This window comes from Haliotis asinina, chromosome 2, assembly GCF_037392515.1.
Source record: "Haliotis asinina isolate JCU_RB_2024 chromosome 2, JCU_Hal_asi_v2, whole genome shotgun sequence".
NCBI classification, from domain to species: Eukaryota; Metazoa; Mollusca; class Gastropoda; order Lepetellida; family Haliotidae; genus Haliotis; species Haliotis asinina.
Genome location: NC_090281.1, coordinates 12,749,539 through 12,762,539, shown reverse-complemented (window position 1 = coordinate 12,762,539; position 13,001 = coordinate 12,749,539). Strand labels below are relative to the sequence as shown.

General features: G+C 36.6%; 1 protein-coding gene across 2 annotated transcripts; it reads right to left on the bottom strand.

Annotated features, from left to right (window-relative positions):
- Positions 1-993: 993 nt before the first annotated feature.
- LOC137273256 (E3 ubiquitin-protein ligase PPP1R11-like) lies at positions 994-11,812 on the bottom strand. 2 transcript variants are annotated; one of them, XR_010956131.1, is made up of 5 exons: positions 11,638-11,812; positions 7,838-7,946; positions 5,511-5,657; positions 1,620-3,891; positions 994-1,553 (listed from the first exon to the last, which is right to left on the bottom strand). XR_010956131.1 is itself a non-coding variant. In XM_067805794.1 (4 exons), exons 1-4 carry the CDS (start codon positions 11,704-11,706, stop codon positions 3,836-3,838), a joined length of 381 nt encoding a protein of 126 aa, XP_067661895.1. In that variant the 5' UTR covers positions 11,707-11,812; the 3' UTR covers positions 994-3,835. The 2 variants fall into 2 exon arrangements, 1 of the variants encoding a protein (XP_067661895.1); XM_067805794.1 differs by having other exon boundaries at positions 994-3,891.
- Between the last annotated feature and the right edge of the window lie 1,189 nt (positions 11,813-13,001).

The following is a 13,001-nucleotide window of genomic DNA, read 5'->3' as shown; positions in this document are numbered from 1 at the left end:
CAGCTGTGTCAAACAATGTTGATGTATTATTATTTTTTTTTTTTTGCTATCTCAGTGAATCAGTTATCAGTTATCTCATAGAAACACAGGGGTTCGTTTCACTAATAGGACAACTGTTTCTTAAAAATAAAAATCTAGACTCTAAATTTATGTTATGATTAAAACATTTTAGAAAATTATTCCAGTACACTACTAAATAGAATATACAAAGTGTGGGAAAAATTTATATTTAAAAAAATTATTGTCCAAATACTGATTCAAACCTCTGATCACAGAACAATATTCTTCTTTACAGACAAGCGTGACAGCAATACTTACTAGCGCTTTCATACACCAACTTTCATTGTATGTTGTCAGATTTAGTGATGAATATGCAAAGTGTCCTCTCCATGCAGTTATACAGATGTTTGTCACACAAGTGGAAACATGTACAATCCACATCTTTTCCAGATGCTCTGGAAGCTTTTAGCTCTTAGTTAAGACACTGCTATACAAACAACAATGAAGGGTTAATCTGGCAAACAAAGCACTTAAAGACACACAAAGTATCACTTCATTATGCAAACAAACCCCAACTGCAGCAACTAACAGTTCTAATGACTAATCTCACACAACCAAAACATGTTTCCAAAACACAAAATTTGCCACCCATAGTAATATATATAAGAAATAATGTACCCTTTCAGACATAATTGAAACACAAAGTTTAAAAGTTACATGATGATATATATAACGTTGGGAAATTTTTAAAAAAATCTGATTATTTCTGTAAAATGCATGTAACTTCATGCAAAATATACATCTATGAATATATATTTTGGGCCAGTGGAATAACATGTCTGTCTGTCTCTTACAGGACGATAACTGATCATGTCTTGCATTAAATACAAATGTGTTTATGCCAAAAACAGAAAGCGGGCCATAATTTCAAACGTGCTGTCTTGATACAGTATGTCTTTTTTCAGAGATAAACAAATAACAAACACAAACATATTTTACTTTAGTATTTGAAATTTATACTTTCAGATCATTTTCTTTCAATACTGTAAGTAATTCAAATTAAACACCTACATTATAAATGGTTTATATGTTTTGCTGCACCATCAAACTTTTGGTTACAAATGAAATAATGCCACTGGTTGTAGAAAGTAACATAAATACAAAGTCTTGTTTAGCAATTTTCATAACTAGATTCAGTATCATCACTCACATTCAACAGTATCAGATTCCATGATGACAAATGATTCTGTTTCAGTTTCACATCATCTCTATTCATAAAGCCCAGTGACTACTGCTACATAATTGGTTCATGAAAACACACATGTTCATGCTGTAACAAGTCAGGTAATGAGAAACCTTCACCTTCCAGTCATTTACTTCCCAGTTAAAACTTGCGATGACAGCTATAAGATGCTGGAGAGTTTAGTTACTTGCACTAGGTGCATCCTGTTACTGCACACAGGGGTGTAACTACCATTGTAAAAGAATGCCCAAACTTACATGACTGTTGCTGTAAAGGTATGTGCAAGTCCTCAACACAATCTAATAGAAAACTTTGCAACCTATTGGGCTTACATGAAAAAAAAAATTGGCTTGCTACACACCTGACATCACCAGACCAGCTTGTAAATAGTGAAATTGCACCCTAACCTGCTACATGTGGAACAAAGCAAACTGCATGGTGAATATAATCTGATATGATATGAGTGGGACTTCAAGAAGTGGTAAAATATAATGACTTATGAACATATATGACAATGCAATTTGATTCAACATAAAATGCAACACAAACACCCAGTCAGCAAAGGACTGGTCATATTTCTAAAAGAGCATTCTTAGAGCAGCGGGATAAACATTCAGGGCCTCATGGATAAGTGTTTACTCATCAGGCATTAGACCCAGGTTCGATTCCCCACTAGGATACAATGTGTAAAGTCCATTTCTGGTGTTCCCCACCATGATGTTGCTGGAATATTGCTAAAAGCAGCGTAAAAAGTAAACTCACTCACTAACAGACAACTTTATTAGTGACACACGATTTGTGTCAACTCCGGCCTCAAATTCAGTTTCTACCTGAAACCTGGCCATGAACTTTACAAATTTTATGAGAGTGAAATAGCTAGAATGTAACATCACATAAGCAGTATCTCTGCCATATTGAATTTCGTTTGGAAATATGGAAACAGGAAAACTACAAAATACTGATTATGCACTGATAGATCTTGTCAATTGTTTTATCCTGCATGTAGCAATATTTCATCTGTATGACAGAAAACATGTTACTAGATCTTATGAGGGCAAAATTCAAATCTTTAGTAAGTCTTCAAAATTCAAACAGAAACAAGAAACAGTCATTCAAACAAAATACACAGATTAGTATCCCCAAGGTAACACTGGAAGGCAGGTAATCTAACCATGTGTTTATGCACTACTTTCCTAACAGCAGCCAACAATGACTTATTTTAGCAACCATCAACCCTCATTTAGCATGCTAATATCATTGTCTGAAAAATAATAGCAAATGCTGTTTTATACTCCATCAGCAATATTGCAGCTTTTTGTGGCTGCAAAAAACAAAGATCATACTACAGAAAAGATCACAGAATACAAATGATGAAGATCATAAGTCCATTATCAGAAGTGATATTATTAGTTCTACATTTACATATTATGACGAACAAAGGCAATCATTATTACCAAGATATCATTGGAAATATCCAGCAGGACATAAGCTGTATCTACTTTTAACATCAGCCAATGCACGTATCATTGAATGTTTAGGGAAGCATATATTTCTTACAATGAAGAATCGTAGACTATTTCTGTCACCAACATGTCCATGATAATTACTATATCACCTGCCAACTGTGCAGCACTCCATCAGTGTTTGTATTGTGTTGTACATTGCACTGTATAATGGGCCTGTGACTCTTCTACTGCAATAAATTCATTCATTAGTCTTAAGGATAGCCTGGTATGGCATTCAGTAAACAAGGGGAATAACTCATGAGTTCCCTGTAAGTTCTTGTTCATGATATGATGCACAATACAGGTTGATCTTGGATTTTGTAAAAGCAGTTGTGTTTGTCAACCGGACTCACTTCACTCACTTTGAATTCTGGCACATTCTTTTGCGATCTACTGGTGAATACATCATGTTTTGTAATTAAGGTGATGATGTTAATTTTGTTATTATTTCTTATGGTGCAGCCAAGGAAAACAATTTCTTTTGATATATTAATATTTATCTGAGTTTATCATAGAAGCCAATTTTTCAAATCATTCCAAACGGAGTGCATATAACAGCATTTCCAGAACAAATGGAATATAGATTTCTGTAGAATAGCTACATAAATATTACTAAATCACTTTCAACGCATCCAATTTTATAGAGGCAAGAATTTGTGGGTGGAATATAGTGCAAAATCTGACACTGATACCATCAAACCTTGGTAGAATCTCTGCAATGAAACACTAATAAATCATATCATGGCATGTCATCTTGAAGTGAAATTGGAAGTAGGTCCTGGACTCATGAACATCAGTATAGTACTGTCAAATATAGAAACATCATCTTGGTGAACCGAGATTCAAACAACTGCAGGATTCTGTCCAAGCAAGGGGATACAACTCTGCGAAGATAATCGTGGTGTCTCACATGACTTGGCCATCTCCTTGTATAATGAATTTCTGTATCGTCATGGTCATTGCAGGGCTATGTCTTAACTCAAAAAACATTCAGCTTGGGGACAGTTTTGCTTTCTAGTCAACGATCAAAATATACAGATTTACAATATATGTACAAAACTTAACAGCCTATATACAGCACACAGCATTAACTGGAGACAGCCATTCCGCTTCCCCCGCTTGACTCCCCACCTGCGCTTGGACCTGGGGTACAAAAAAACAATGTTAGTAATACAGAATGTATTCATACATCAGATGACAATCCACACACAGTCAGCTCATATACAGTATATTATCATAGATAAGCCATATTTTGAAGACCAGAAACAGAGCAGTCTGTTGAAGGGGTAAGATTATTTACAGGATATGCTTTGATAAGTTTCGTGAAACATTCTATTACTCAGGGGGTAAGATGACAAAATATGTAAACATATCCTTTTTCTGTCAACTACATTTTATTTCAAGTCATGGCATATGCAATATGATAGTGATTGTTGTGAATAACGCAGACTGTGGTTATAAATATTGGAGGAAAAACTTGCAAAATTCAATATAGCTATTTCCATAACACCACTGATCATGACAAATACATGAGTGAAGGTTGGGGGTGTCAGTTTTAATATCTGTTGAACATACAAGTTTGATACTGAATTCAAGGGTCAAGTAGGGCTGCTTATCTGTGAGACTGGCTAATGTAAAGTAACATACGGTAGTAGATGCAGGATTTTTCTGAATCTGGCCACGTTTCACAAAGTGATCACAGACCTATGATAAGTCTATAATTTAGAATGGGAGTTACAATCAACTTATCGCTACAACAACTGTGTGCAAAGGGGCCCTACTCAGATGCTGGTAGTCCGCACCAACATAGAAAACAGCAGCATATATTCCTGCACTGGGGCTACCTCTGTGGTCAAAACGGATAAAACCCTACCAGCAGAGGAATGGTCAATGGCTCAATATCCCCAGTCACCTCTTACTAATACACATTTAAAAATGTTGCTTGTTTTTCCCTTGCCTGCTGCATGTCATGAAGGATATATACACAGATATACATGCAGAATGTCTCTGAGATGGGTCGTAATCTCAAACAGGAGTGGGGTAAGTCAGTGGGCAGGGTTTGCATTGATATTTAACAACCCATGCTTGTCAAAAGAGATGCCCTTAAGAGTGGGCAAGAGAGTATGGTTTTACGCCATTTTTAGCAATATTCCTGAACAGGGAACACCAGAAATGGGCTTCACACATTGTACCCATGTGGGGAATCAAGCTTGGGTCTTCGGCGTGATTTGGAAAGCTTTTAAAACCAACCAAAATTTGACTGACTGACTTTGTCCTCAGTGACAAGCGATACTATTCCAGATATGTTGCAACAGTCTGTAAATAACTGAGTGACTGTTAACAGAATGTCATGCCACTGGAGTACAATGATCAATCAGGAAACTTCAACCAATTTGCCCTCTCACTAGATGATATCCCATAGTTCCATACACAGAGAGAGAGGGTGAGATGTTTACACACAGATAAAGTATGAGTCATAAAAATATTAGTATCCCTATCTTGTGTGTACATATGCTAGTCTGCATGTTTGTGGCGGCCATGTTTTGTTGTATTTACGTATGCACATCTGTGCTTGTTCAGTTAACTTAAGATGTATCTGTTCGTATATTTGTACATACTGTATGTTTATAATGTTTTATTAGTTTTAGTAGTCGGCCATAACCTCATAGGTGGTGTCTGTACTTTTAATCTACACCAAAATATTTGTATTATATGATTACGTGCAGGAAGTGAGACTTAATTAAACATCTCTTCATACATACCAGCCCCGTCATCATGGTGATCACCTGGACCATGAGCCTGGTAGCACTTCTTTTTATGACCTCGACAATGCTGCGAACACCCATCATCACCTTCATCCTCTGATGATGATTCTCCAAACGATCTCGGCTTTTCATAGACACAACAACCTGGTGTAAAAATCACAACACATGAGACTAAACATCATTTGAATAGGGTTAATGGGTTTGTTAACCCGTTATGAAAAAATACCACTGAATCATGGACCCTTGATCAACGTAAAAAGAAACCAAACAAGGTTTCCTTTTACGCGATGCTAAAATGTGCATCCAGTACACACAAATGTGTGGAATGGATACATGGAAAATATGATTCTAACTGAGACAGGGCTCCAGATAATTTTTCAACACGAAGAGTATGTACGCCATATTTTTTCAATATAAGAGTACTGGGAAAAGTTAGAGTACTGAATGGAATTTAATAGTATGTAAGTAATCGCGTGCTTCGTTTCATATATGCACCACAACATTGCTACTCTTCTATAAACAGGTCAATTAACAATAAAGCAATACTTTTCACATAATACGTCTGTAAATGATTCTAAGACTGTACACCATTGATGTGGTGCATATCTGCTACGTTTTTTTCCTACCATATCGTGCATACTTTTTATCCGTACATACGTAGAAATGGCCCTTAGCTGGAGCCCTGCTGAGACATGTCCCCCATTGCATGTTTAAAAGACTACATGAGAGGGTCACTTGTTAATGTGACTGCTTGTTCCTGGACAATGAATTTCTGACCGTTGGTTGGTTGGTTGTTTAACGCTGCACTCAGCAATATTCCAGCTATATGGTGGAATTCTGTAAATAGTCAAATCTTGATGAGATAATCCAGTAATAACAGCATGAGTGTCAATCTATGCAACTGGGATACAATGACATGTAACAACCAAGTCAGCGAGCCTGACCACCCAATCTTATTAGTCGCCTCTTACAAAAAGCATGGGTTGCTGAAGACCTTCTTGGGTCATTTCTGAATGCAGAACAAAAATGTGTCTAAAAGTGTTATTTATCAAAATAATGAAACAAAATAAAGTACAGTTGTTGACAGTAACACTAGTTATAGAATAACAACAACACTGTAAGGGCAAAGAATTAATCTTTCTGAAGTGACGAAAATACACCCATGACCATACAATCCTGGGCCCACTTGCACAAATGATTGTAACTGCCATTCTCCAACACAGGCTTAAGATAGTCGTAGCGCTAAGACCGCTTTGTGCAAGTGGTATGGATAAGGGAGACAACTGTACACTGCCCACCAGGTCACAAATAACAAAGGGAGTAAGCATGACAATTATGAATATAAATCAACAAACAAAAAATTGTTCTAACGTATAGTCATACCCATCCTTCAATCTTCAAATCACGATCATGATAAACAAACCATGTCCAAGTGTGAGGAAACTGGTGAAGAGTAAATATGCATCATTGTTATTGATGTTGTTGATCATAATCACTACCAGGGCTCAATTTAGGAAATGTTCACCTACATAAACCAGGTGCAACCTGAGATGAAAATCAAGTTGCACCTACCAAATTCCAGCTGCACTGCTTTCATTGCGATATGTAATGAAACAAATGTGCTACTGAATTATTCAGATGTTTTATTCAGAGGATTAACCACTCAAAAATTGGCCTGCACCTGGTGCAAGTGTCGACTAATAATATTGGGTTACACTTGTGCAAGTAACAACATACTATAACTGAGTACCAATAGTACCATCATCCTTTCAATGACAACAGCATATCTATTACTGGGATCATATCTGTCTTAACCACCCTACCTATCATCTCCCACCCCTATCAAACCAAATGGCTGGAATATTGGTGTGTGTGATGTTAAACACCAACAACAACCCTACCTAACTACCAACATAAGTGGTCTTAGTCACATATAGAATTCAATGTTACATCCATCATTTGCTATTTAGTCATTTGCAATGACTGTAGTCGTGTCACAAGAATCAATGTACTATCTGGCAACAGTATAATACCCAACCCAGAGCCTAGTGATTTACAGTATGAGCAAACATTCACATGATCAGGATGACACACTATCAGCACTTATCTGCCTAGACACATATACAATCAACTTATCAAAATTCATAGCATGACAAACATGATGTACAGAAGTCTCAGCATGCATGTCACCAATTCCATACACTAGAACACTTTGTACTGTATCCCCAAGGGGTCAGAGTGTATCACCATATAGCTAGAATACTGCTGAGTGCAGCGTAAAGCTAAACTCGCGATGTGCAATGACATAATGATCCCATAATTACATTTGGACTTCTTCTTGCCCATGTCCTCATTGTCAACAGTTTCTGAAGTCCATTTTACTTTCTTGTCTGGTTTTGGCTTCCTCAGTTTTAATCTCAGCGTTGGACTTGGCTGAAAGATTGAGACACACAGAGTTGAGTTCAATGTAGCCTACTCTGAACATGTCAAACAGTAATATAGGCAATATATAGACAATACATACAACAAACAAAAAGTATGGGAACACCCTAAAAGTTGATAGTCAAACAGGGATATACCTCGTACCTTAGAGTGTAAACGATCCCACTATGTTTAAGTTTTATATATGACTATTAAATATTAGAGTGTTCCCATGCTTTTTGTTTATTGTATACATCAAGGTGTCAGTATGGCTGATAAACAAAGAGTCAGTCAGTCAGTCAGTCTTAGGGAGTCAAGTCTTGTCCAGACAATATAGTGATCGACAGCACGAGCATCGGTCCACACAAAAGGGATACAACAAACTTAGAACATTGAGCTAACAAACTATCGAACCAATGATCAGAGATTACAGTCAAACCAAAGGAAGCATCTCAGTTAAGAGCAAAAGAACTTAGATCACTGGCTAATCACATTTACATGCTTAAGTGGTCATGGAAATATAGAGATGCAGACTCATTATTGTTATTTTTTTGCCCAAACTGATTACAGTAATCAGCAAGAGTGAAAAACAAAACATTCCTTATCAGATAGAACCCAGTAGTACTACTAGTACGTCCTGAACTGCACGGATATTACATATACTATTTACTAATGGATGGAACAACATCATGTCAATGCAGAACCTCACAATAGTCTTAACAGACGTGAGCAGCATGACAGCTGATTTTTGCATAATGTTAATCATGATGAGGGGAGGAATTGGTTTTTGTTAGAAATTTGTCACATTTAACATGGTATATTTGGGATTACACTTTCTCAGAGAAGTATAGATTCCCATGCATTCCGGGGTTCAGTCTCATCTGGGACTTTTTGCCTTCACATAAAAAATGTAAAACAGATATCAGTTAACAATAATTGACTCATCCGCTGAAGCTCCCACAAGAATATTGGGGCGGTGGGGTATCAGGTTATTGGTTAAAGTGTTTGCTTGCCATGCTGAAGACCCATTTTCGACGGCCCTCAAGGGTACAATGTGTGAAGTCCATTTCTGGTTTCCCCTGCTGTGATATTGCTGGTATATTGCTAAAAGAGGCATAAAACCAAACTGACTCACTTACAAAAATGTGACATCTGGTTGTCTTGATGATACCTCTGTCTGGTAAGTGTACTGAGAAAGTGTAATCGCAAATAAAACATATCATCCTGCTAAAGATTTTCATGCACTCATGAACATATACTGTTGCCTCCCATTGAAACAGTTGTCAATACAATATATCAATGCACTACACAATTATGCTATTTACTTATTAAAGACATCTTTATCTTAAACAGAAGCTATCAACTGAATATTGGCAATGTCGGTGTGACACATCCCACCTTGCAAATTCAATAGCTTGAGTTGACACTAAATAGTGTCACATCCAAAAAAAATTTCTCTGACAACACATTACCTTTACAGGTATAAAAGATGTTCAGCTCAAGCTATATTGAGTACTGAGGAGGTACTCAACTGACAGTGACATATATATCTGATGCATAGTCAAGACACACAAAACATAGATTTAATTGTCTGCCCTAATACCTACGATGTCATATGGAATGGATAGATTTGCCTTTTCATAAACTTGGTTGGTTTCATAAAATACATTTATTCAACAGTCAGGATGCGTGACCATGAATATATGTTCTATGAATTACACATAAACGGACGCCTGCCTGATAGACTACGTCTTTAACATTAAATGAGTTGCCAAGGGGCGTAACTCTGTAGTACTCATGAAAACCTGGTCCATTTTTGGTCGTGGGAGGGGTCCTTGTTTTACGCGTTCTGACTTTTTCCACGATGTATTTGAGTGACAAACAACGACTGGTCCCTTCAGAAGATATTCCCGCATTGGCGCCATTGGCGAAAAAGGTTGGTTTGCTCTGTTCTTTCATAGCTTTTCAACACTTTAAAATATTGCTGTACATTGAAATTTGTTTTATCAATCGATGGCACTCTATAGATCATTTTTATCATAAGCACACATCAATCCTCTCCATTACAAAACAAATTCTAACTTAATGTAACCATGGATGCACATTTCAGATAGATTTGTGTGAGGGAGGGATGTATTGCCAGGGACAGACACCTCCATGTGTGAATCCAGCTAACAATGATTGTGTCATTAACTCATTCATTGAGTAATTTTATTTAACATGCTTAATATATTTTAAAGTGTTCAAATGTGTGTACTTTGATAATTAAACAGGTAGGAAAGCATTATTTATGTTTCAAATTCCTTGTAAAATTTGTATGTTATTTTCAGTAAAAACATTTTGTGGTAGTTAAGCAATGATAAACCAGATTTATATGTATTTTCTGTCTGTATCCAGAAGTGACAGCTATAGAACAAGAAATTGTGGTTAATATTTGAAAACTGACAACATTTTATTGATCTTTTAATTCAAGCAGAATTCAGCCTTATTTATTTGTGGATGTCATAGCAATTACATAAATACATGATGTAGATTTGAGTAGAGAGTAAGTATTTTTTGCACATTACAGCATCACCACATACTCACTGACTCAGGTTTAAAGTGAACAATGGAATGGTTAAAGGTGTAGGTCTCATATTCTTTTTCAAACTTTAAATAAGAATATTGCTTTCATATTAACCTATGTTCAGATTTGTTCTGTTTTATGAACCATGTATACAAACTCCCATTTCATTATTTTCACTGATATAATTCAGCATCAGATTTGCTTCAGGTTTGAAACATGGTATCTTCAACACTGTCTCTTAAAGCACTGTTTAAATTGAATCTTCAACACTTGTGATACAGGTTCAAGATTAGAATATATGAAAACATGTTACCAGTGGTTACAATCTTAAGTTCATCTTAATTGATGCAAAACAACAGTAGCAGTTCATAATCTTGACTCTCTAACTTGAATCTGTGTCAATAATTTAGTGTTAAGATATTGATTTTGCCATTGACATTGTACATCAGTCGTGATGTTTTATGAACTGTTTCTTTCTTCTTATAGGTCTGCAGACCTGAAACATATGTTGATTCGAAGTTCTAGGATGTTCAAAGAAGACGTATACTTCCAGATGAAACATTTTTCCTCTGTAAAGCACTGTGCTGATAGAAAAGACTATTAATATATTTGTGGTTCAACAGCATTTACATAAAATAGTTTGTTATTTGAAATAAAAAGGTGTGACGTTTTTTTTTACAAAAATGGAAGTGTGGACATTTCGCATAGTTGACAATAGTTGACTTGATGATTGATCAGCTTGTTGATCAAGAACGGGTGGACAGAATTTAATCAGGAAAAGTTTGTTGCAATGCTGATGTATCAACAAACCTTGGAAAAAATAGTTTAAAAAATCTGTACCGTTGATTTAAGAATGGTGTTGACTTGCTATCAAAATATAAACTTTTATGACAAACTAAGTCACAATTTCAGATTAACCAAATTACAAAAGGGGTATGACGGGTGAGTCAGTCAGCACGTATAGGACAAGTATGTGTCATCTTAGTCTGTCGATGTCAAACAACCATGCGACATTTAATAGATCACTGTGTTGTAATGAAAGACATGAATCACATCACTGCCAGTACAGTGGACCACGATTTCAACGGGCGTCGTCCAGGCTAAATTTTGATGTTCGTGAGAGAGAAATACCCTTACCGGTGACTCCGGAGTAATCGTTTCTGTCACTGACACGTCTGTAATACTAGCACTGCCTCCTTCAGCCATCGTGGACGGTAACGGTGAAATTGTAGCAGTTCGCGTAGGATGTTATTTTCAGATAATCCGACTCAGCGATCAGTCATTTTCCTGTTAGAAATTCATTTCCGGTGTTGTTAGATATTAGAGTTACCTGCCCATGAGTATGCGCGCGTAGTCTTCCACGTTATGTTCGAGGTTCAGTCGAGAACGTTACAGAACACTACATTCACCAGATAACGCATAGCGAACCCCAAATGTGTCAAATAAGTAAGAAGTGTTCAGGAGCCGCAGGTCCAATACCGATTCTAGAAGCCCCTCTATCCGAAAATCTCTTCGTTTTTTTTTGTTTTGTTGTTGTTGTTGTATTGTTAGGCTTCACATATGACCGTTTATGAGTATTATCGTGCAATAAATGGTCATTCTTCTAATGTTTTTTCAGTTTTTAGCATGGATATAGACACAATAACTGAAGCAACAATAGCTCTTATCTCTAACAGTTACTAGAACAGGACAAAACACTGAATTGCTTTGACCCTCCTATAAGTTAAATGCTTTCAAGAAATAATTTGTTTTATAATCATAAGCAATTTGTAAAAGGCGTTTGAGTACGTACGTTAGGCAGATGGTTTGATATCCATTATTGATGACGTGTCAACCATGTCAGCGAGCCTGACCACCTAACAACGTTAGTCGCCCCCCGTGACAAGCATGGGCTGGTGAGGAAGTTAACCCGAAGACGGGTTCTTTGTGACGTTAAATATTAACTCAATCACTCACTCCTTAATATACAGCTTCCTAATTGCAGTGGTTTCGGTGTAGATTCTAACACCGTTATCAGGTACACAAGGAGAAATATATACATGGCAGGTATTTGAGTTTATGCAGGAGGTTGATGTACAGTGAGGCTGATGTACAGTGAGGTAGATGTACAGTGTGTTGACATGTGGCTTGTTGTAATAAAAAATGAATGAAGCCAGTTGACAAGGGTGAGTTATTCTTGATTAGATGCATGAGGAAACACGGAGTTTACAAGGGTCTTACAGCCCCGTGCACCCTTTCAAAACACCCTGTGACGAATATATTGCCCTTAGGATCACCTTATTCAGCATATCTTTAAATACCAGCATTCAGTCTTCAGCAGAATGAGACGCTCAACGTTTTGCCATGATTTTTACTGAAATGTCACAAAGGGAGACAACTCGGGATGCTCAGTTTATGATAAAAATTACCGAATTTAAGGTTATGTTAAACGACAGATGGAAAACGGAACAATTTATAATTCTTATGTTTTTATTGGTACAAATAATTCAGAAATTGTTACA